General features: G+C 42.6%; 1 protein-coding gene across 3 annotated transcripts in view; it reads right to left on the bottom strand.

Moving 5' to 3' along the window:
* LOC137323800 (glutaminase kidney isoform, mitochondrial-like) overlaps window positions 1-26,167 on the bottom strand; it is a 91,740-nt gene that overhangs the window by 28,560 nt on the left and 37,013 nt on the right. For all 3 annotated transcript variants that reach the window (XM_067987747.1, XM_067987749.1, XM_067987748.1), the window contains exons 7-14: window positions 22,623-22,681; window positions 15,868-15,900; window positions 15,687-15,745; window positions 14,815-14,881; window positions 14,414-14,464; window positions 10,355-10,531; window positions 8,443-8,574; window positions 790-882 (exon numbers count right to left, since the gene is read on the bottom strand). In XM_067987747.1, coding sequence (XP_067843848.1) covers window positions 790-882; window positions 8,443-8,574; window positions 10,355-10,531; window positions 14,414-14,464; window positions 14,815-14,881; window positions 15,687-15,745; window positions 15,868-15,900; window positions 22,623-22,681 — 671 coding nt within the window. The remainder of the gene's footprint in view (window positions 1-789; window positions 883-8,442; window positions 8,575-10,354; window positions 10,532-14,413; window positions 14,465-14,814; window positions 14,882-15,686; window positions 15,746-15,867; window positions 15,901-22,622; window positions 22,682-26,167) is intronic.

Below are 26,167 nucleotides of genomic sequence, written 5' to 3'. Positions count from 1 at the left end.
AGCCAAAACAACAAATGGAGGATGGCAGGCTAAATGAAATGGAAGACTCTGTGGAAAGCAGTAACAGCCAAAAGGGATCAGAGAACTAAGCAGAAGCATGTCAAAAGAACTTTTATCAATGCAATGATGACTACTGCTTATTGTAGATTCACAGCAGTGAGCATAAAACAGACATTTGTTAAGATGCATAAATTAACAGATCATGAGTTTGTCTTTTCTCTGACTAGTTGTTGCAAGCAGAAATGCACTGGTCCAGTTTTAATTTAAACAACATTAAGGGGAAAGACAAGGTTAGTTAATAAAGCTATTAAGTGAAGTAGACCAGATAGTTTCTTTTTTTGCAACACATTTTAAGGTACTAACATTCTAAAAGCAAGATTGTAATTTCTGTATAAACTACAAAATGCTGTATGACCCTGTTCCTTGAACTCTCCCTCTCTTTCTCTTCCCAGCAGTACAGGCAATAAAGAAATGCATAATTGTTAACAGATGCAATAATGTTACTGAAGAGTAAAATTGCATGACCTGAAGAGGCAACATGAAACTTAGCATGTCAGATTATTTTATTTAACTCCTGCTCTGCTGCTGTTTACAGAGAAGAACCCAAATGCAATTGTCATTTCATTACAAATAATTGCAATAGATTTGGCACTTTTTGGATTCCATGCAGCTAATAGATCACTGCCTTTCAGCAAATTGCAAATATTTTGGTAGTTGCCAATTACATATTTTTTCCAAGAATGCTTATATGTTTCTTTTTAATCTTGTAAAAATAAATGTCAATCTTACCCGTACTTCACCACCCTCCCTCCGGGGATCATGTTTCTTTGCAAAGTGCCTCAGGTTGTCATAATTATGGAAGTTAAACAGCGAAACGAGGTCCTAAAAAAAGACAGCCACCAATTAAAAACCCCAATGACTATTACAAATATTTTTAAAACAGTTAACTATATCACAAATCCATAATCTACTGAGAAACAAACTACTTGTGTTGATGGATGATTTCCTTCAGTCAATATAACCAGTTAGAATATACTAAGTCAACCTGCTGCAGAAACAAAAAGCATACAAAGTGCCTAGCTTCCAGGCTTCAGAAATAGTATTTTACATTTAGTCATTATTCAAAGTAAGCACTGCACACAAATATACTCTACAAAGATGCAAATACCCCAATCATCTTTGAGCCTGCAGGGCTACTGTAATCAGCCACTGGTCCCAGGTACCCAACCCCATCAGAATTCCTAGGGTCAGAATATTTACATAAAACAGGCAGGCAGTCTCGATGGTATCAGCACAGCTGGGGCACCAGTTGAGTGGGTGCAAGTAGGAAGTAACAGCTAGGCCAGGATGCTGGACAGAGTACTAGCAAGTCTGGCTGAGAACCTTGGTAGTTGCAAAAACTGGCCCTTTTCCAAGAATGCTTTCTTAATAACAGCGGATTGTTTCACGACTGGGAAGGAAACCAGTGTTTCCAAATCTGCTTCACGCATGCATACATTATGCTGAAGTTACCAGAAGCAGAACTGGAGAGAATGCCACTCCTACCTCTTTCCTTGACTCAACTGAAGGGGGCGCATGCAGAACTGTGCCGACTACCACTTCTGTAACCAAGCACTCCAAAACAGGGCAGAAACTCAGCATAAATGAGCCCTTCCCCAATAATGGCTGTTGTGTGTCCAAAACCCAAGGAAATTCAGGGCCAGTGTCGCTCAGTCACATTCCATGGTTTCCAACATAATTTAGCTAGTTATTAAGTATATTTGGTCCAACTATTCTGGCTCTGGAAGAAAACATTTCAGCACAGAATAGAATGGTACAACATCCAGAACTAGCTGCGCCTCTAGCCAAGCTGTTCCAGTACAGCTACAACACTGGCATCTACCCAACAATGTGGAAAATTGCCCAGGTATGTCCTGTCCACAAAAAGCAGGACAAATCCAATACGGCCAATTACCGCCCCATCAGTCTACTCTCCATCATCAGCAAAGTGATGGAAGGTGTCGTCAACAGTGCTAGCAAGCGGCACTTACTCACCAATAACCTGCTCACCGATGCTCAGTTTGGGTTCCGCCAGGACCACTCAGCTCCAGACCTCATTACAGCCTTGGTCCAAACATGGACAAAAGAGCTGAATTCCAGAGGTGAGGTGAGGTGAGTAACTGCCCTTGACATCAAGGCAGCAGTTCACAGAGTGTGGCACCAAGGAGCCCTAGTAAAATTGAAGTGAATGGGAATAGGGGAAAACTCTCCAGTGGCTGGAGTCATACCTAGCGCAAAGGAAGATGGTAGTGGTTGTTGGAGACCAATCATCTCAGCCCCAGGACATTGCTGCAGGAGTTCCTCAAGGCAGTGGTCTAGGCCCAACCATCTTCAGCTGCTTCATCAATGACCTTCCCTCCATCATAAGGTCAGAAATGGGGATGTTCGCTGATGATTGCACAGTGTTCAGTTCCATTTGCAACCCCTCAAATAATGCAGTCCGAGCCCGCATGCAGCAAGACCTGGACAACATCCAGGCTTGGGCTCATAAGTGGCAAGTAACATTCGCGCCAGGCAATGACCATTTCCAACAAGAGAGAGTCTAACCACCTCCCCTCGACATTCAACGGCATTACCATCGCCGAATCCCCCATCAACATCCTGGGGGTCACCATTGACCAGAAACTTAACTGGACAAGCCATATAAATACTGTGGCTACGAGAGCAGGTCAGAGGCTGGGTATTCTGCGGCGAGTGACTCACCTCCTGACTCCCCAAAGCCTTTCCACCATCTACAAGGCACAAGTCAGGAGTGTGATGGAATACTCTCCACTTGCCTGGATGAGTGCAGCTCCAACAACACTCAAGAAGCTCGACACCATCCAAGATAAAGCAGCCCGCTTGATTGGCACCATCCAAGATAAAGCAGCCCGCTTGATTAAACATTCACTCCCTTCACCACCGGCGCACTGTGGCTGCAGTGTGTACCATCCACAGGATGCACTGCAGCAACTCGCCAAGGCTTCTTCGACAGCACCTCCCAAACCCGCGACCTCTACCACCTAGAAGGACAAGTGCAGCAGGCACATGGGAACAACACCACCTGCACGTTCCCCTCCAAGTCACACACCATCCTGACTTGGAAATATATCGCCGTTCCTTCATTGTCGCTGGGTCAAAATCCTGGAACTCCCTTCCTAACAGCACTCTGGGAGAACCGTCACCACACGGACTGCAGCGGTTCAAGAAGGCGGCTCACCACCACCTTCTCAAAGGCAATTAGGGAATGGGCAATAAATGCCGGCCTCGCCAGCGACGCCCACATCCCATGAACGAATAAAAAAATCCTAGCACTGGCCTCATGTAATCCTGCATCATTTAAGCCTTGATTGCACCATCATCTACACTGTTTCCAGAGTAACTTTGAAGTTCTCAGCTCTCCTATAGCCCATTTTTCTTCAGCTCTCCTTTAGCTTCATCTTTCTTAGGACGCCAAGCAATAATAGTGTCACAGTAGCCTCCAAGGTTATAACTTCAGGGCACTGAATTAATGGGTGATGTACTGTGCAAATATTTAAGAAAAGGTATTTTGACTAAATGGTATTTTTGCATTTATCTACACAAAAAATCTGGAAGAAAAATTGAATACTTTTTATTCCAAAAGATTTAATAAGTTTTCATTGTTCTGAGCTCTGCAGAAACACTAAATTTCTTATCTCAATCATTATTAGTGACTTTTTTTTAGGGCGGTGGGGGGTGGGGGGGGAGAAGAGAGGAAAGAAAATAAGAGTATGCAGGAGGGGAAGACAGACCATGCCAGTGGACTATTTGTTAGTGACATCTCAATGGAACCAAATTCTTATTGCCTAGGTTTGCACATGAAAAACAGCCAGATAAGGTATCAGAGGGCTGTAGAATAGGAGGGATGCAGGCAGCAAATAAAATTGGGAAAAATTCTATTGTTCAACAGGAAATCATTCCAATAATCTGTAGAAATTAGGTTAATCTCTTGTAAAGCATATATAATTGCAATTATTTTCAGTTATCCTGGACATATGCAGATTTACAGGGTATAGTTAAAAATACATCAAATTTTTCACCATACGGGGTGGTGCCAGAGAACTGGAGAATTGCAAATGTTACACCCCTTGTTCAAAAAAGGGTGTAAGGATAAACCCAGCAACTACAGGCCAGTCAGTTTAACCTCAGTGGTGGGGAAATTTTTAGAAACGATAATCTGGGACAGAATTAGCAGTCACTTGGACAAGTGTGGATTAATTAAGGAAAGCCAGCACTGATTTGTTCAAGGCAATTCATGTTTAACTAACTTGATTGAGTTTTTTGATGAGGTAACAGGGAGGGTAGATGAGGGAAATGCGGCTGATGTGGTGTATATGGATTTTCAAAAGGTATTTGATAAAGTGCCACATAATAGGCTCGTCATCAAGATTGAAGCCCATGGAGAAAGGGGGCAGTAGCAGCATGGATACAAAATTGGCTAAGTAACAGGAAGCAGACAGTAGTGGTGACCACTGCTTTTCTTGATATATATTAATGACTTGGACTTGGGTGTACAGGGCACAATTTCAAAATTTGCAGATGACACAAAACTTGAAAGTGTAGTGAACAGTGAGGAGGATAGTGATGGACTTCCAGAGAATAGAGTTGGGCTGGTGAAATTGGCAGACACGTGGCAGATGATATTTAACGCAGAAAAATGCGGTAGGAAGAACAAGGAGAGGCAATATAAACTAGAGGGCACAAATCTAAAAAGGGGTACAGGAACAGAGAGATCTGGGGGTATATGTGCACAAATCGTTGAATGTGGCAGGTCAGGTTGAGAAAGCGGTTAAAAAAGCATACAGGATCCTGGGATTTGTAAATAGAGGCATAGAGTACAAAAGCAAGGAAGTCATGACGAACCTTCATAAAATACTGGTTCGACCACAACCGGAGTATGGAGCTCTATTTTAGCACCCGCTATCGGGTGCGTTCCTGGCAGGGGGCTCCAAAAATCGGAGAATCCCGCAGACGCGCCGACGTGCGTGCGCAGCCCCCGCATGTGGGACTCCCGCAGGCAATTAAAGCCGGCGGGGTGCCACTTGACAGTATTTATCTTGGTATTTCAGGTCGTTCATAGACCTGATTAAGGGAATATTTCAGGAGGGGTGGGATTTTAGAAACAACTGGGACTGTTTCCCATACTGGGGGAAACACTCCAAGTTGAAATGGACATGTTGCAGCTATCAGCCTGTGGGAGCTGCAACGGTCCATTTGACAGGTGGGGGGGAAAGAAAAAAAAAAAAGAGACCCTCACTCATTGCAGGAGGCCACTCTGTCACTTTGGACAAAGTTTGGCCTCCACCACCCTCCTCCTAACAATAAAATTCACAAACTTGCACACTTACCCTGGGGTCCAGACACATGTACCTACCTTGCGGACCCCCTCAGATGTCCATCTTCCGGATGGGGGCCGCCGTAGCTGCAGTCATGACCTCCTCGGAGGGCGAACAGCATCACCAGCCTCGCCGGCCACGGCGTCTACCTCTGACATGTGGAGCTCCACAACGCAGTGCTGTGACACATCCACCTGCACAGCAGGAGGGAGGGCAACCGCAGAGAGAGATGCGTCGCAGAGGGCACTACCCTCGCCACAGGGTCCACAGACCGAGGCTCAGTTTCCTGGACCTCTCTGAGCAGCAGTGCACACGGAGGCTCAGAGTCACTCGACATGTAGTCGTGGACATCTGCAGCCTCCTTCATGCCGAGCTGCTCCCAGCTGGCCCGAGCACCATCTTCTAACCTGTCGCAGTCAAAGTCACCACTGCCCTCAACAACTTCTCCTCCGCATCCTTCCAGGGTGCCACCGGGGACATCGCCGACCTCTCTCAGTCGTCTGCACAAAAGAGCCCTGCAAATACACCTACACCCACCCTGCAGTGACACAATGGGTGGCATCAGGTGTGGGTCTTCATTGTGATCCTCAGGAAAGGGCATTCTTGCACAAACCAGACAAGATTTGCAAAGACGTGGCAGTAGTGGTGCCAATATAATATGTGATGTGAGTTGGTCAGAAATTAAATATAAGTAAAAACCATGACAAACCCTCAAACACCCTTGTGCATCCCCTTCATGCTCACGACACGTTTGCCTTACGCTTCCTACTGCACATATGTGATGCATGCCCTGTGGCTGCAGCACAGGTAGTGGCTGGTTGAGTGAGGCTGACCGTGAAAGAGATGTATGAGAGGGTGAGTATGAGATAGAGCCATGAGATTGTATGAGGATTGGGTTGAGTGGTAGTGGTGGGATGAGTACTGGTGAGGTGAATAAGTGCAGGTGAGATGAGGATGAGGTTTGAGTGGGTATGAGGGGTGATGTGACAGTAGTGTTGGCAGTGCAGAAGGAGATGTGGGGTGGGGGCCGTGATGTGGCAGACGGAGTGTAGGGGAATGAATAAGTGTACTCACTTTGGCTGACCTACTTAGGACATTGCAGCACCTCCTGCACTGTATGCAGGTGGGTGATATGTTGGTGGTGCAGGTGACCTCCTCTGCCACCTCGAGCCAGGCCCTCTTGGTGACAGAGGCAGGCTGCTTCCTCCTGCCCGCTTGGGGGGGGGGGGGGGGGGAGATCTCTGTCCTCCCCCTCCTCACCCCATCCAATGATACCTGGAGTGAGGCATCATTAACCTGGGAGCAGCCTTCCCCCTGGGCTGCTCCATGCTGTAATTTTTCCTATTTGTTGCAGCAGTCAGTGGAGGACTGCCCCTTTAAATAGAGCTCCTCCAGCTGACAGACCTTACTGCGCATGCGCAGTCTGCCCGATGCACAGCTCAGCAGTGGGGAACCCGGAAGACCAGGTAAGTGGATCCAATTAGGCCGCAGGGCAGACTGATTTCGCTGGGCACTTTACCCACGCGCCCAATAGCCCCCCCGCCGCAAACCCACAGCCCTGGTAATATTGAGCCCATGGTGTCCAGTTCTGGCCTCTGCACTTTAGAAAAGATGTGAAGGCCTTAGAGAGGGTACAGAAGAGATTTACTAGAATGATTCCAGGGATGAGGGACTTTAGATAAGTGGATAGACTGGAGAAGCTGGGGTTGTTCTCCTTGGAACAGAGAAGGTTGAGAGGAGATTTGATAGAGGTATTTAAAATCATGAAGGGTCTAGGCAGAATAGATAGAGAGAATCTATCTACAGTTCCTATTGGCAGAAGGGTCAAGAACCAGAGGACATAGATTTACAGTGATCGGCAAAAGAACAAAAGGAGACATGAGGAAAAACATTTTTTTTTAAAAACACAGCGAGTCATTATAATCTGGAATGCACTGCCAGGGTGGGTGGTGGAGGCAGATTCAATCATGGCCTTCAAAAGGGAACTGGATAGGTACTTGAAAGGAAAAAAATTGCAGGGCTACAGGAATAGGGCGGGGGAGTGGGACTAGCTGGATTGCTTTTGCATTGAGCCGGCACGGACTCGATGGGCCGAATGGTCTCCTTCCATGCTTCAACCTATGATTCTATACACCTTCACCAGCCAAGCACTGAAATAAAAATCACAAGCCAGAAAAAGCTGCAGAATCATAATCTAGACCAACATTTCAGTGCAGTACTGAGGGAGTGCTGCATTGTCAGAGATGCCATCTCTCAGATGAAATGTTACACTGAGGCCATGTCTGTCTGTTCAGGTGGATGTAAAAGATCCCATGGCACTATACAAAGGGGAGTTCTCCTGATGTCGTAATCAATATTTATCCCTCAATATTACCTCCAGAAACCGGTCATTTATCTCAGTGCTGTTTGTGGGACCTGGCTGTGTGCATACTGGTTGTGTTTGCCTACAAAACAGTGACTTTACTTCAAAAGCTATTCATTGGCTGCAAAGGGTTCTGGGACGTCCTGAAGATAAGAAAGGCATGATATAAATGCAAGTTTGTTTGTTCTTTAATAAAGTGAAAAACATTAAATGAATACTCTCAGATAAGGTGCTAAAATGGCCTTATTCTAATGTATCTAAGCAATATTTGAAGTCAATTTATTAAAAACTTGATGATCAGCCTTCTGATTGCAACTGCCCTCTTTGCTGCATTTCCTAAACTGGTGGCAGAAATACAGCCACATTTCAGCATTCCATATACTGTTAGCTGAAATTAGCAAGCAATGGGTAACAGCAGCCAAAGCAAAAGGTGAAGAAATGCGTTTGAGTGTCTGACTGGGAAATGTGGTCAAGACAAGTACATCAGGGAGGCTAGCAAAAAAAATTTTTTTAAATTAGGTGAGGACTTAGAAGTTGTTCCAGTCAAATACTCAAGCATAAGGTAACTGTAGGTTCTCATATTTGATATAAAATAATTCCAAGAAGACGATAAACATAAGCTACAAAAAGAAATGCTTTACTTCAGATGAAATGGTTTGTATTCCCTCCCCCACCCCCCCAAAAAAAATCTGTCCTTACACTTACCTGACAGAACTGAATACCCCTTACACTGTTGCCAAGTTTGTCCAAAGGTGGAGACCAACACATAATGCCCATCACATTTGGCACTACCAGCAAAATACCACCAGAAACTCCAGATTTTGCTGGAAGGCCCACCTGCAAAAATAGAAAATCGTACATAAGTATAAAAGCACACTTCATTGGCACCAATCAGTAAGCTTATTGATATTTAACATTTTTACTTGATTTAGTGAAACAGGACCCCTAAAGGCTCAGCAGATAAATGCAATGTGATGTGGAACCAAGCCATGCAGTTCAGAGAGGTCCCATGTTTGATTCAGGTTGTATGCCGAGCCATGTAATTAGCATTGCTGATCTAGTTTGAGACAAAAATAGCTAGGATTCCTGCCCGGACATTGTTAATGACACCTGCTACGAGAATTAGGTCCAGGCTCAGCTGTGATGCTCCACATATCAAATAACCTGCCAGCCCTTACTACCTAGGCACACAGGTAAAGAATGGCCCCTTGGATGAAGGACTCGAGGCCATAAGAACCAGAGAGACCAGCATGATTCTTAAGGAAAAATCTGTAATGGCACTACAATTCTAATATATAAATGCTTTGTAAATACAACTTTGGAAAAAAGTCATGTGTCAAATCCATCCACTTTGCTGGCAAGAAAACTGCTCAAATACTTTCAGAGGATACAAATGAAAATACATAACCTTATTGGTTTCGTTTATACATCACGCAGTTACTCAACCAGCCTTATCCATCAGCCTGTATAATTAATTGAAAAATGCTCAAAAATTTCACTTTGGTATCCATTGCTTTGCTTCTTCTGAGAAATAGTAATTGCTCAGGAAGGGACAGAGGGACAAAAGGGACAAATCTACCCACTGTGCTTTGTATGTACCCCAATAGTACATAGAGATATCTCCCATTCAAAGCAGAGGGCTGATTCTACTAGTAAGGTAAATCTACCTTAATATGTGCCAATTTTTGGAAACTGGAGGCCACAGCACAATACTTTTCACTTGCACCCAACAGCCACAAGAGGTTACATGTGCAGGTTGCCTTTGTAATCACAGTACTATGCTGGAAGTTTATTATTTTGCAGATTTTGAGAGTTTGAAATTATTCACTATGACTTTTATGGCATTTCAGATTTTGTAACAGAATGACTGGAAAAATCAATTTCAGTACCAATTATTATTTAGTATTATTTCTATACTATGTAGACAAAAAAACCCATGCATGAAAAATTATCCTTAGCCATTATTCTATAATTGATCAGATTGCAATTCTGGTTGCTTGCAAACAAAATGATTAAAAAATGTTTGAAAATTCTTTACTTTCCCCATTAGCTTTAATCATTTAGAATCATTTTAGTCAAACACCCTTGGTTAGCAACCGCAAGAGGAAATACAGCACCAGTTACTCCTGTAAAACTGCTGCTGCTATTATAAAAAGAAACCTTCATTTAAAAAAATCATAGCAGCAAATGCTATTTGCAAAAAAAGTATTTAGAAATATATATTTTTCTGTATATACCAACTACTTTGTTGTAAACACCTTTCATTTAAGGCAATATTGAATTAACTTATACAATGATGTAATAGGAACATTAACAAAATCTTTCTGAAATCTTCAAATCTGTGCCTTCAAGATACAAAATTGTATACATAATTAACAGTGAACTTACCCCACCTTTTGCTATTCTACAAGTTTAAATAGAAAAATTACATTATATTTCACCTTCACCTTTGGCCTTAACAATGTCAAAACTCAAATGTTCTGCATTTTCCTTTTCAGGGCAGTATTGCTCAAACATACTGGCATTTTCTATGCCAAAATTACAATCTGACAAATACTCCAAATGGATTGTATCTGTTCTAATTCCAGCAACAATAATAATTATTAATTATACTTACATGAAAGGCAAATTGCCCCGAGAAGTCATACATGCCACAGGAATGCATCAAACTCAGTGTGTTCCGAACAGCCTCAGGGCTCAGAACTCTCTCCCCTGTGATTGGACAGATGCCACCATTGGCCAGTGTTGCTGCCATTACACTGGCTGATTCACAAGTTACTTCAATGGAACACAGCTTTATGGTATTACGGGAATTTAAAAAAAAGCATGTCAGTTTCTGCACATCATTTAAATATACAACTTTAGCACGAAAGCAAGACATGTGCGTGTGTTTGGCTGGGGTGGGGGGCGCGGCGCGGGGGGTAAAGACGTAGGGCCAGAATTTGCAGTCAAAGTAAGGGTGAGGCTAGGGGCACTCGCCGTTATTTATGCGTAAATGGTACAGCAACTTCAGGCGAGGAGCAGATGCACGGTTAAATGCGAATACCCAAAAGTTACCGTTAGCTTCACAAAAACAGCATTTAGCTGTCTGCCTCACCACTGAAATGTACTGAATGTCATGAAGTTGTATTTGTGCGATAGATAGGAACTAATACTGCAGCAGATATTTAGGGCTAGTAATTAGTAGTGCACGTATCCTTTTAATGACATAAATGTTAATTACTGCCAATAAACCTCTTTAGCACTGAAAATTAACTACAAGTGTGGAATCTCATTCCTTCAGGTTTTTGGGGAGATTTAAAAAAATGGCAAATTTTATATTAACATTTTTTTCTTAGTTTTCCTTTATGTCTCTCTTTTCTCTTTCAAGTCAATCTTTCTTTCCTTCTCTCTCTTTTTGTATCTGATTTGACAGAGTTCACTCTCCTTCTCAGACTTTTTGCTGCTTATTTCCCTATACTTAAATCTCATTGATTAAGACACCCCATTGGTTGCCCTGTTCACTCAGGTCAAGATAAAGAATCACTGGATTGGGGGTAATATTCTGGCATGGGTGGAGGATTGGTTATCTAACAGGAAGCAGAGAGTTGGGATAAATGGTTCATTCTCAGACTGGCAACCAGTAGCCAGTGGCGTTCCGCAGGGGTCGGTGCTGGGTCCCCAACTCTTTACAATCTATATTAACGATTTGGAGGAGGGGACCGAGTGTAACATATCAAAGTTTGCAGATGATACAAAGATGGGAGGGAAAGTGGAGAGTGAGGAGGACATAAAAAACCGACAAGGGGATATAGACAGGCTGGGTGAGTGGGCGGAGATTTGGCAGATGCAATACAATATTGGAAAATGTGAGGTTATGCACTTTGGCAGGAAAAATCAGAGAGCAAGTTATTATCTTAATGGCGAGAAACTGGAAAGTACTGCAGTTCAAAGGGATCTGGGGGTCCTAGTGCAAGAAAATTAAAAAGTTAGTATGCAGGTGATCAAGAAGGCCAACGGAATGTTGGCTTTTATTGCTAGGGGGATAGAATATAAAAACAGGGAGGTATTGCTGCAGTTATATAAGGTATTGGTGAGACCGCACCTGGAATACTGCATACAGTTTTGGTCTCCATACTTAAGAAAAGACATACTTGCTCTCGAGGCAGTACAAAGAAGGTTCACTCGGTTAATCCCGGGGATGAGGGGGCGGACGTAGGAGGAGAGGTTGAGTAGATTGGGACTCTACTCATTGGAGTTCAGAAGAATGAGAGGCGATCTTATTGAAACATATAAGATTGTGAAGGGGCTTGATCGGGTGGATGCGGTAAGGATGTTCCCAAGGATGGGTGAAACTAGAACTAGGGGGCATAATCTTAGAATAAGGGGCTGCTCTTTCAAAACTGAGATGAGGAGAAACTTCTTCACTCAGAGGGTGGTAGGTCTGTGGAATTTGCTGCCCCAGGAAGCTCTGGAAGCTACATCATTAAATAAATTTAAAACAGAAATAGACAGTTTCCTAGAAATAAAGAGAATTAGGGGTTACGGGGAGCAGGCAGGAAATTGGACATGAATTTAGATTTGAGGTTAGGATCAAGTCAGCCATGATCTTATTGAATGGCGGAGCAGGCTCGAGGGGCCGATTGGCCTACTCCTGCTCCTATTTCTTATGTTCTTATGTCCCAGATGCAGTTTCCCTCGCTGCGCTGTTATCAGCTCGCACTTTCAGCAACTTTGTGGGCAAACATTTTTTGAGCTGAAGGGTGCAGGGGCAAGTCTAACTAGCGGCAGGCGCATTTAATGCCCTGCTACAGCAAATTCTGGCCCATAATTTTAGCATAAAGTATTTCCCATCTATCGGTTTCAAAAATGAAGTTATCTCTTACACAGCAGGAAATAATTACATCTTTTTCTACCCTCCATGAAGGCTAACTGTTCTAAGTCCACTCTTGCACCCAGCAGCTGTTCTGATGACACAGGTTATAGGTATGCCCCAGACAATTCTCGAAATCATCGCCTGGCTGCTGATCCACAGGTAATTAAATTGGAAAAGTTAGTACCAACCACGTATTGTGACGCACCCAACCTGCACTTTCCTCTTCTAACTTAGATATTGCTAGATCAACAACCATGGCAGTATTATTCACCAGTTTCTGTGTTAAGTCTATGAAGCCACTCATGTACACTTATAATATAGAACAGTGATTCCCTGGTGCAAGAGATGACTCAAAATAGTAAGATTCAAAAGGGAGGGAATTTTTTTTTAAAACAAATGGCACATCAACTCAGTTTTCCCTCTTCAAGATATACTCTCTCAATTTTCTCCCCTATTACAATATCTTTTGCCCCCTGAACAGCAGGGTAGCAAACTGCTTCTAGATGTCCAATGGTCAATGGCCAGGACATGTATAATAGCAACTCAAATGATATCCCATCTCATTTTCTCTCACCTGCAGGGAAATGCCACTGCATCTGCTCACCGTTATCCAGATCAAAAAGAGAAAAATCAATCTGCACCCTATCATTCATTTGGGCTGCACATTAGCACGCCAATGTGAACCATTAGTGTATTTTTTGAAATTAGAGAAGTATTTTATACTCAACCCATTCTCCCCATGCTTTTCTCCCCTTAAATATCCAGACCGTAACTGTGTAAAATTTACATCTGCTGCCAGATGGTGCTGCAAATGCACATTTAACATGTTCCTCTTTTTCCAATTTGGTCCCATGGACATGAGTATTAGGTATCTCTGCCAAATGGTCATGTGCAAGTCTAGAAAGTTCATTTCTGAGTTGCTGTTGCACATGTCCTAGCTATTGGCCAAAGAGCATTGGTGGAGAAGAGGATCATATCCAAATCTAATCCTACTCTCATGCAATATCCAAGCATGCACACTTTCCAATGGGATCACAGGACAGAGATCAGGGATGGGAAACAAGGTATTTTCCCTCGTCCCTTGCCCACGGACACAGAATTTAGCACTCCCACTGCTGTCCTAATTACAATATACATTTCATACTCCATTAAGACATAGCTTAAAGTGGATGAGAAGTATTATGGTACCATGGCCAATATTTATCCCTCAACCATCACTTAAAAAAAAAATTATTTGTTCATTATCACAATGCTGTTTGCGGGACCTTTGTGTGCAAATTGGCGGCCACATTTCCTACATTACAACAGTGACTACATGTCAAAAGCACTTCATTGGCTGTAAAGCATTTTGGAACATCATGGGGTTGTGAAAGGCACTATATAAATGCAAGTCTTTGTTTTAGAATATTGATTGCAGCCTGAAGTCAATGCTGCAGGTAGAATAATGCTAACCTGTACTTCATACGAATACTTTTATTAACAATGACACAAATGGGCATCAGAAACAGGAATGCAATCCTTATATTAAAAAGATTGTCTATCAAGCTTTATATACTGGTTATGTTTAAGAAATGCAGTCACATTTTTGGTGATCCCAAATGTACTGCTTTTTGATGCCAGATATAGAAATGGGCAATTTTTAATTTTTTTATTAAAAATGGAACATTTTAACCACATAATAGACTAGCCTTGCACACCAATCCAAATGCAGACGGGAAAGAATGAGCACTTATTTTCTGGAAACATGCAAAATGTTACCATGCATATTTAAGTGCTAATTTACATGTTTTGTTATACTTAGATTATAATAATGCCACTCACCTGGAAATAGAAATCCAGAACACTAGTCATATCACTTCCTTCTGGAAAACACTGGAAAGTTCATAGAACAATTAGGTTTTTGCCTTTTAAAGATCTTCTCCCTTTGAAGGGCATTAATCCTAATGCATTCTTCTACAGCTCAGATAGTAGGACTCTCTCGATTGTGGGCATCTCCCAAAACCAATGCTGCTCTCCACAATCGGACAAAATTCAAGCACAATGAAGCTGAATGAAAGTATGTAACATTTAGACCAGTAACTAAACTTAGAAAAAGCTCTCAAGCTGAAATTGAAGTGACAAGCAGACACAGCCTAAAAATAGGCATGACACCATTCAAGAGAAATCATTTCTTTACCTATATGTACCAAATAAGTGTTTAAAATACATGTGATCCTACGAACCTTCTTCTCCTTTAGGTAGTATCCTATTGCAAAATTTCTATCTCCTGTTTCTCTTTCAGACTGAAACCTAAAAACAGTAACATTTTAGTCTTAAAATGGAAAAGAAACTTAGTAAAAACAGTCAACTAAAAGCTTAAAGATAGTTTAACCTGGTAAGTCTAGGACATACTTATCTCTTTAGCACACTACATCATATAAGCTGACAACCAGATCGATTAAAAAAAACATTGGTTTACAATTTCATGGAGAAGCAAAATAGTGCAATTTCTTAAGTTAGTTTCACCAGCTAACCAGCAGATAATGTGGCCATGGTATATCTATGGCAGTTGCTGAATGTGAATGGATCAAAATACTTGTTTACTTATCAAGACAATTTTAAGAATTGGTACTTTTATTGTTAGTATGTATCCATAAACATATCCCAGAAATTAATTGTGTGGAGAAGTCTAACAAGCATGCTATGAGAAGCCTCCAGATAGGAAAAAGCTACTCAAATAGCCTCATCAGTGGTGTGCTGTTTATTAAATATAAAAAAGGTAAATGTCATAATATTTAAGCACAATACAGATGCTGTTTTACGATCTTGCAACTGCTTGACTAACTGTCTCAGCTGCTTCAATACAGGTTTTTCCAATCTACTGAATGATGGGAAAGAGGCTTCAGTTGCCCAGACCATGCCTCCTTTATGGGATGTGCATTTAAACACCCATATTTTTATAAATTTATGGTATTTGAATACTTCTAGATATCAGGATTTTATGCATGCTACTCTGGGGAAGACAACTAACCACTCACCCACATTTGAAGAGGTGGGTGGAGCGGAATAAGTGAAGAGGGGGAAAACAGACAAAAAGGATAAATATGTCACTTACGTAGCATTATTAAAGCCAACATATTCATTTCCAGCCATCTGATTCAAGAACTGTGTGACCTGTGAAACAGCGCTAATTTTAGAAAGCATTCAATTTTAGAAAGCATTGACATAAGTAAGATGTATTTTCAGAGTAACCTTTTCTCACATTCAAAAAAGTGTGAATTGGGCATTGTACTTACATAATCAAATTTCTCAGCATTGCTTAATCCATGCTACAAGGAAAAAATATATTATTTAAATAATCTTAAATCCAAGACACAAATTACATAAGTTTGTGCTAAGCATGTTTCTATAGGTAACTTCTTATGATTAGTGGAATGTACTCAAGATAAAAATCCAATCTTCTAGGAATTGAGTTGACAATAAGTGCAATTAACTACTTATTACAGCATTATCATTTAGCATTTGAATATCTTCATTTATTAAAATCTACTGCATGAATTTGTAAAAGGGTTCTGGATAAATTTGTCACTAAGTTATATTAAACAATTTACATTAATATTTTATATTTAATTAGTATAACAATATTATTTCATGTTAGACCACCAAATGAGCTGCGCTTATTTTAACCCATCCTGTTTTGGCTCTCAGTCAGAAAGGCTAAGCATAATCTAAGTAACGCTTCAAAATGCAATTTTGTAATTAAAATCACAAAATTTCCCCTATATGGAATACAATTTGTAACAATTCCAATTACATTTTACCCAGAAAGGAGGTACAGATCAACCATGATCTAGAACAGGCTCGAGGGGCTGAATGGCCTGCCCCTGTTCCTATGAATTCATACTCTAGATAAGAAAAATGTTAAGCAGCATAGCTCAGAATTAACTAAAATGTACATTGCTGAAATGACAAAATTAATTCTTCTAGGGCCAATTTTGTAACAATTAAACTCGGTATTTTTAAAAAAAGGAAGCAGTGCAAATTGATCCCACTTACTGCTGACCTCTCAAACAGAAAAAAGGATTTCCCTCCATGGCCTCGCCTCACCCTATCACAGCTTTTAGTCCTCCAATTCTGGCCATTTGTGCATCCTCCCGCTCCTTCCTCACTTCATCACACCTTTAGTTGTAGAGTCTTCTGTTGCCTCTGCCCTACTCTCTGGCTCTTGGAGTAAACCACAAAGATCCCTCACCTCTCCATCTCAAACACTCAAAACCCCAAGCTTTCCGTCAGCTTTCCTAACTTTCACATCATGGCTCTGCATCCACTTCTTTGTTCCTTTTATTTATTTTTTTTCTCCCCAAGTAAAATGCCTTGAGGTGTTTTTTTTGACATTGAATGCGCTATGTAAATACAGGGGTTCTGTGGTGTGCCGGTATTTTACTGTATAAACATGGAAATTGTAAAAATTAAAATAGTTGAGGATATCTTAGATAGAATTAGGAGCCTCAAACAGATAGGGACGCTTGTCCAGATGACATCCACCCAAGTGTGCTTAAAGAGATGGGACATGTGCTTTGCAAGCCCCTTGCCCATATCTTTAATGGCTCACTGGAGTCAGGGATTGTTCCCCTGGACTGGAAGGATGCTCATGTTACCCTTTTTGAAAATCAGAACTACAAGACAGAACCAGGGAACTATAGGCCCATTAGTTTGACTTCAATCATAGGCAAGATCCTGGAAGGGAGATGCCATCTATGATCACCTGGATAGAGGAGTTATCAGAGGCACTCAACATGGCTTCTGGGAAAAAAGGTTGTGTCTTACTAAGTTGATTTTTTTTTAAAGTTACTAGATTGGTGGATGAGGGTAACCCATAGAAATTGTCTACTTGGATTTTCAGAAAGCCTTTGATAAGGTACCTCACAATAGGTTACTCTTCAAAATAGAATCTTGTGGAATTGGTGAGAAGTTGCTACAGTGGATTAAGAATTGGCTGCATTCCTGTAGGCAGAAAAAGGTTGTTAATGGTTGCGGATCTGCCTGGAGACTGGTTACCAGTGGTGTCCCGCAGGGATCAGTGTTGAGGCCATTGCTATTTACTATCTTTGTTAATGATCTGGATGCAGGTGTTGGGGAAATGGTCAACAAGTTTGTGGATGATCCGAAGATTTGTGCGAGTGGTAGGACTATGATTGAGAATAAACTACTAAAAGCGAATCTTGATGGGGGGAAATGAGCACACATTTAGCAAATGGTATTCATAGATCAATTGTTATGCACATGGGCCAACACCAAGTATACTTACACCCTGAAAAGGTACAGAACTGAAGTATGTTAAAAAAGACAGATAGAGTCATAGAGTCATACAGCACGGATAGAGGCCCTTCGGCCCATCGTGTCCGCGCCGGCCATCAGCCCTGTCTACTCTAATCCCATATTCCAGCATTTGGTCCGTAGCCTTGTATGCTATGGCATTTCAAGTGCTCATCCAAATGCTTCTTGAATGTTGTGAGGGTTCCTGCCTCCACAACCCTTTCAGGCAGTGAGTTCCAGACTCCAACCACCCTCTGGGTGAAAAAGTTCTCTCTCCAATCCCCTCTAAACCTCCCGCCTTTTACCTTGAATCTATGCCCCCTTGTTATAGAACCCTCAACGAAGGGAAAAAGCTCCTTAGTATCCATCCTATCTGTGCCCCTCATAATTTTGTACACCTCAATCATGTCCCCCCTCAGCCTCCTCTGCTCCAAGGAAAACAAACCCAATCTTCCCAGTCTCTCTTCATAGCTGAAGCGCTCCAGCCCTGGTAACATCCTGGTGAATCTCCTCTGCACCCTCTCCAAAGCGATCACATCCTTCCTGTAGTGTGGCGACCAGAACTGCACACAGTACTCCAGCTGTGGCCTAACCAGTGTTTTATACAGCTCCATCATAACCTCCTTGCTCTTATATTCTATGCCTCGGCTAATAAAGGCAAGTATCTCATATGCCTTCTTTACCACCTTATCTACCTGTTCCGCCGCCTTCAGGGATCTGTGAACTTGCACACCAAGATCCCTCTGACCCTCTGTCTTGCCTAGGGTCCTCCCATTCATTGTGTATTCCCTTGCCTTGTTAGTCCCTCCAAAGTGCATCACCTCGCACTTTTCCGGGTTAAATTCCATTTGCCACTGTTCCGTCCATCTGACCAACCCATCTATATCGTCCTGCAGACTGAGGCTATCCTCCTCACTATTTACCACCCTACCAATCTTTGTATCATCAGCGAACTTACTGATCATACCTTTTACATTCATATCCAAGTCGTTAATGTAGACCACAAACAGCAAGGGACCCAGCACCGATCCCTGTGGTACCCCACTGGCCACATGCTTCCAGTCACAAAAACAACCTTCGACCATCACCCTCTGCCTTCTGCCACTAAGCCAGTTTTGTATCCAAAGTGCCAAGGCACCCTGGATTCCATGGGCTCGTACCTTCTTGACCAGTCTCCTGTGGGGGACTTTATCGAAGGCCTTACTGAAATCCATGTATACCACATCCACTGCGTTACCCTCATCCACACGCCTAGTCACCCCCTCAAAAAATTCAATCAAATTAGTCAGACATGATCTTCCCTTGACAAAGCCATGTTGACTATCCCTGATTAATCCTTGCTTCTCCAAGTGGAGACTAATTTTGTCCTTCAGAATTTTTTCCAATAATTTTCCTACCACTGATGTTAGGCTCACTGGCCTATAGTTCCCCGGTTTTTCCCTACTCCCCTTCTTAAATAATGGTACTACATTAGCGGTTCTCCAGTCCTCTGGCACATCCCCTGTGGCCAGAGAGGTTCTGAATATATGTGTCAGAGCCCCCGCAATCTCCTCCTTTGCCTCACACAGTAGCCTGGGATACATTTCGTCCGGGCCTGGGGATTTATCCATTTTTAGGCCTGCTAAAACCGCCAATACCTCCTCCCGCTCGATGTTAATATGTTCGAGTATATCACAGTCCCCCTGCCGTATTTCTATGTCTACATCGTCCTTCTCCATAGTGAAAACAGATGCAAAAAATTCATTTAGAACCCCTCCTACATCTGCCGGCTCCACACACACATTGCCATTTTTGTCCCTAATGGGCCCTATTTTTTCCCTAGTCATCCTCTTACCCTTAATATACTTATAAAACATCTTAGGATTTTCCTTTATTTTGCTCGCCAGTGTTATTTCATGGCCCCTCCTTGATCTCCTAATTTCTTTTTTAAGTATCCCCCTGCACTTTTTGTACTCCTCTAGGGCTTCCTCCGTCTTTAGCCTTTTGTATCTGCCAAAAGCCCTCCTTTTTTTCCTAATCCATTCTCGTATATCCCCTGACATCCAAGGTTCCCTGGAGTTCTTGGAACCACCCTTGACCTTTACGGGAACATGTTGCCATTGTAAGGTCTCAATCTCCCTTCTGAAAGACTCCCATTGCTCCGATGCGGATTTTCCTACAAGCAGCTGATCCCAGTCCATTTTGGCCAGATCCTGCCTTATCCTATTAAAATCGGCCTTCCCCCAATTTAGAACCTTTATTTCCGGCCCCTCCCTGTCCTTTTCCATGACCACCTTAAATCTCACCGAATTATGGTCACTGTCACCAAAGTGCTCACCTACTAGCACTTCTTCCACTGGGCCGGCCACATTCCCTAGAATTAGGTCCAGTACCGCCCCCTCTCTTGTAGGACTTTCTACATGCTGGCTCAAAAAGCTCTCCTGGATGCACATTAAGAATTTTGTACCCTCTAAGCCTTTTACACTGAGTATCCCAGTTAATATTGGGGAAGTTGAAATCCCCCACTATTACCACCCTATTATTTGCACAATTTTCTGAGATTTGCCTACATACCTGTTCCTCTATCTCCCCCTGACTGTTTGGGGGCCTATAGTACACTCCCATCAAAGTGCTTGCCCCCTTTTTGTTTTTAAGCTCCACCCATATGGCCTCATTAGAGGAACCTGCTAATATATCATCCCTCCTTATGGCAGTAATTGATTCTTTAATTAATATTGCGACCCCCCCCTCCTCTTATACCTCCCCGTGTCTCGCCTGAAGATTCTGTACCCCGGAATATTGAGCTGCCAGTCTTGCCCCTCCCTCAACCATGTCCCTGTGACAGCAACAATATCATACTCCCATGTGTTTATCAACACCTTCAGTTCATCCACCTTATTCGCAAGACTCCTTGCATTAAAATAGATGCCATCCAGCCTTGCCCTTACATATTTGCCCTGTCTTCCAAGCTGACTTGTTTTTTTCTCTATATTTGGCTGCACATCACCCCCTATTGTAGCTCCACTCTGTATCCCATCCCCCTGCCAAGTTAGTTTAAACCCCCCCCAACAGTGCTAGCAAACCTCCCCGCAAGGATATTTGTCCCGCTCTGGTTCAGGTGCAACCCGTCCGACTTGTACAAGTCCCACCTTCCCCAGAAGCAGGCCCAGTGATCCAGGAAACTGAAACCCTCCCTCCTGCACCAACTCTTTAGCCACGCATTCATCTGTTCTATCCTCCTATTTCTATACTCACTAGCCCGTGGCACTGGGAGTAATCCAGAGATTACAACCTTTGAGGTCCTGCTCTTTAATCTTCTACCTAGCTCCCTAAATTCTTGATGCAGGACCTCATCTCCCTTCCTACCTATGTCGTTGGTCCCAATGTGGACCACGACCTCTGCCTGCTCACCCTCCCCCTTGAGAATGCCCTGTAGCCGCTCAGTGACATCCATGACCCTGGCACCAGGGAGGCAACAAACCATCCTGGAGTCACGTTTACGGCCACAGAAACGCCTGTCTGTTCCCCTTACGATAGAATCCCCTACCACTATAGCTCTTCCACTCTTTTTCCTCCCAGCCTGTGCAGCAGAGCTACCCCTGGTGCCAGGAAGTTGGCTGCTGCTGCCTTCCCCTGATAAGTCATCCCCCTCAACAATATCCAAAGCGGTATATTTGTTTGAGAGGGGGACGGCCACAGGGGACCCCTGCACTGCCTGCCTGCTCTTCTTACTCTGCCTGGTGGTCACCCAATTACTTCCTGCCTGTACAACCTTTACCTGCGGTGTGACCATCTCACTAAACGTGCTATCCACGACGTTCTCAGCATCGCGAATGCTCCATAATGAATCCATCCGCAGCTCCAGTGCCGCAATGCGGTTTGTCAGTAGCTGCAGCTGGATACATTTCCCGCACACATGGTCGTCAGGGACACCGGAAGATCTTTGTGTTATAGTACACAATACTCTTAAGGTTCACGACTAATGCCATGAAGCAACAGCCAATGCAAATTGGGTATTAGGTTGCTTTGCCAGGACGATTCAACGTAAAACAAAACACACCATTTTGTTCTTGTACAAGAATGTGTCCAATATTCTGAGTGAGGCCTAGTCAAAGTCTTATACAAGAACAAAATGGCCTGTAGCAAAGATGTGCAGTTACCTCTTCAATTCCATAACATATCTGAACACTAATCTCTTTTTAATTTGACCTTTAATAGCAAATTGAATTTATACCTCATTTTAATTCCATGACATATTCTATTGCAGAGCAAATACAGCCAGTGAATATAATTCCTTATTAGTTGATCTCCTGTGGTGTTGCATAGGGAGTAAAGTCCAAGTGCAGCAATTAGGCAAAAAAGAGCTGGACCAGTTCCTGGCTGGGGCAGAGATCACAGCATACCTCAAGTAGGTGGAACACTAATTAACATAAATCATGGTTAATCTAGTCTTCTGGATTGGTTTTGAGGAATTTCCCTCCCTAAATTGGCCTTGGATTTTTATGTTCTTTGCCTCTCCCAGGAGATTACAAGGTTGCTGATGGGGTGTGGCGAATCATGATGCTTAAGGCATCATGACTGTGTGGGGCAGGCCCGATGGTCCGGCTAGTCTTTTCCGGTCCATCATTTTTGTATGTTCGTAAAAGGAGCTTGTAGTTCCACAGCAGTGAATCTAATAAAATGCATCTGTAAGTATTCAAATATGCAAAATGTAATAAGAACTCAACCACAAAGAATGATGACATGAACTGCTCACCTTAATAAGGGACGTTACCACAATAGCCCCAGCATTTACCATAGGATTGTGCGGTTTATCTGAAACAAAAAAAAACAGGCTCTCACACATGGAAAATACAGAATTTATTCCGTGACAGCTACAACTATTTCTACTGCAACAGTTGCATTAACATAACATATTTGAACACTAAATCAGTTTATGAAATATTTAGTTTGTCTTTTAATAGCAAATTGAACTTAAACATAATCTTAATTCCATGACATTCTATTCCAGAGCAAAGACAGCCTGAGAATTCCTTCCTGGTTGATTTCCTATGGTGTTGCACAGGGAGTAAAGTCCAAGTGTAGTAATTAGGTCAAATAGGGTTTTAGAGGGTGGAGGGAAGAAGAGAGAGAGGAAAGTGGAGAATAAGGAAGAGACAGGGAGATGGAGAAAAGGGGCAAAGGAGGATGGGGGAAGGTAGCTGAGAAGAGGGGGTCAAGGCCATGAGTATTTCTCACCAAAACTAACTCACTTTCATCTACTTATTTTGAGACATGTAATTGAATCGAAGAGTCTGCTGCAGCGCTATTAAGTAGCCAGGTAAGGAACTGGATGAAGACTCACTACAGCCAGCGTACAGTATCCGCTCCTACTTTTGCACCCAATGTTATGTGACATTTAATTCAAACAACCTATCACAGCATCACCTCAAGGTTAACAGGTACCACAGTTAAATGTTGACACCAAAAATGGACTTTGCCCTTTGCAGACCCTGATGTAGGAGTTTTCAATGCATTTTGAAATGGAAGCCTGTGGTCAACTCATTGATTTTAACATAATAAATTAGCCCATAAAGGAGATTTTTCAACATGGCTATTATAAAAAGTATATAAACAGGCAATTTATTGGTGACTGGTGGAATGCAGAATCTGAATAAAGCCTTGATAAGTGATTAAGTCAAAATTTGGGTCTCAGATTATCTTCCCTTGTAGAATTCCACCACTCCCTATAAATTTATATTTGAAGCCAATACAACAATTTTAACATCCATTAATTTCAAAATAGAAGTCAAAAAAAGAAATGTACATTAACTCGCTGTTAACGCCCTTAGGGCAATTTTCCATTTTTTGAACCGTCTTCCCAACTGGTATTTTTTGCCCAAAATTGTACTCACTGTCTCTACACGCCCAAACTCAAAACTCCAATCTCCCTCAATACTGTTACTCCCTCCATTCCTTCATTACTGTTTAGCAAATAATGACTACCCCCAGACATCGCAATACTTTCCTTACCAATACTCAAGATGCCCATATACCCTCACTTTGAACTTAATTACTTTGACATCCCTCCCAAATCCTTACAAACCAAATAATGTGCTCCCTAGAAACCAAATCATCTGATAACTGTATGAATACAGATTTTTGCATCTGTTGTTTATAGTATAAACCCTTACAGTGTAAGCCCTTGACATCAAGGCAGCATTTGACCGAGTGTGGCATCAAGCAGCCCTAGTAAAATTGAAGCCAATGGGAATCAGGGGGAAAACTCTCCAGTGGCTGGAGTCATACCTAGCACAAAGGAAGATGGTAGTGGTTGTTGGAGGACAATTGTCTCAGCCCCAGGACATTGCTGCAGGAGTTCCTCAGGGCAGTGTCCTAGGCCCAACCATCTTCAGCTGCTTCATCAATGACCCTCCCTCCATCATAAGGTCAGAAACAGGGATGTTCACTGATGATTGTACAGTGTTCAGTTCCATTCGCAACCCCTCAGATAATGAAGCAGTCCGAGCCCGCATGCAGCAAGACTTGGGCTGATAAGTGGCAAGTAACATTCGTGCCACACCAGTGTCAGGCAATGAACATCAACAACAAGAGTGTCTAACCACCTCCCTTTGACATTCAACGGCATTACCATCGCCGAATCCCCCACCATCAACATCGACCAGAAACTTAACTGGACCAGCCACATAAATACCGTGTCTACAAGAGCAGGTCAGAGGATGGGTATTCTGCGGCGAGTGACTCACCTCCTGACTCCCCATCTACAAGGCACAAGTCAGGAGTGCGATGGCATACTCTCCACTTGCCTGGATGAGTGCAGCTCCAACAACACTCAAGAAGCTTGACACCATCCATGAAAAAGCAGCCCACTTGAGTTGCACCCCATCCACCACCCCAAACTTTCATTCCCTTCACCAGCGGCGCACCGTGGCTTCTTCGATATCACCTCCCAAACCCGCGATCTCTACCACCTAGAAGGACAAGGATAGCAGGCACATGGGAACAACACCACCTGCACGTTCCCCTCCAAGTCACACACCATCCCGACTTGGAAATATATCGCCGTTCCTTCATCGTCACTGGGTCAAAATCCTGGAACTCCCTTTCTAACAGCACTGTGGGAGAACCTTCACCACACGGACTGCAGCAGTTCAAGATGGCAGCTCACCACCACCTTCTCAAGGACAATTAGGGATGGGCAATAAATGCTGGGCTTGCCAGCGACGTCCACATCCCATGAACGAACAAAAAGAACTTCTCATCCATTTTCATTTTATTTCCTATGTCACAATTTGTGCCATGCTGCTTCATCACACTTCAAAACATTTTTGAATTTTTTTTTTAAAAAACAGCAGTTCTTTGGCTTATTCTGTCCATGGAACCAAAATTCCTCCTTGGTCTAACTAACTCCACCTGCCAACTCCATTTGGACCTACCTCTTTCTTGCAACTGATAACACAAACTCAAACATTAAGATTTTTGTGTACGATCCCCTCCCCCACGGAACCTTGTTTTAATAGAAATAAAATTTTCAGCTCCATCCAATTTATCTCCATTTTCCTTTGCCCACTCCCACTCTAGAACAGACAAGAGGGCTGCTTATATATAATTACTCTGCGAAAAGCCAGTGCCATTGCCAACGCCAACTTTATTTAAAGTGTTCATTAAATTTGTCAAGAATCCAGAGTTTAATATATTACTGTGTCAACCTAATTCCTAACCCAATTGTTTAGTTTGTTAAATTCCTGACCCAACCAATTGCCCGTGTTAATTTAATTTATTTATTGCTATGCCGTATCGACCAGATATTTTCTTCCTCAGGCCACTTAATTAATTTGCCAGAAGCCCGTTGCCCAATATATTAAATTAATTTATTGCTGGGGCAATCTAATTTCTCAAAGGCTGCTTTTAATTTGCCAGAAGACCATGTTGAGGACAACAACATGCATTATATAGCCCCAAGTTTAATTTATTACTGAGTCGACCTAAATTGTTATGGATGCTACTGATTTAACTAAATTGCCAGAATCCCATGTTTAATTTAGTGCCAAGTTCAGTAAAACCCATTCCTGACCCGTAGCCAAGAAAGGGGCTTTTATTTAATTAATTCATGAGAAGCCTGCACCATTGTGAAGTTTATTTCATTAATTGTTTGCCAAGTTTAAGTTTATTGCTATCTGAGAATGCGATTTATTTAGTTAATTGCTAACCCAATTCAATTTTATGCTTCTTTATCTTCATGTCTTTTCCTAACTTTTTCCCCAGAGCGGCAGTGAACCGGAGAGTAGAATCATAGAAGTT

Source organism: Heptranchias perlo, chromosome 7, assembly GCF_035084215.1.
Source record: "Heptranchias perlo isolate sHepPer1 chromosome 7, sHepPer1.hap1, whole genome shotgun sequence".
NCBI classification, from domain to species: Eukaryota; Metazoa; Chordata; class Chondrichthyes; order Hexanchiformes; family Hexanchidae; genus Heptranchias; species Heptranchias perlo.
This window is presented reverse-complemented; position numbering and strand designations above follow the sequence as displayed.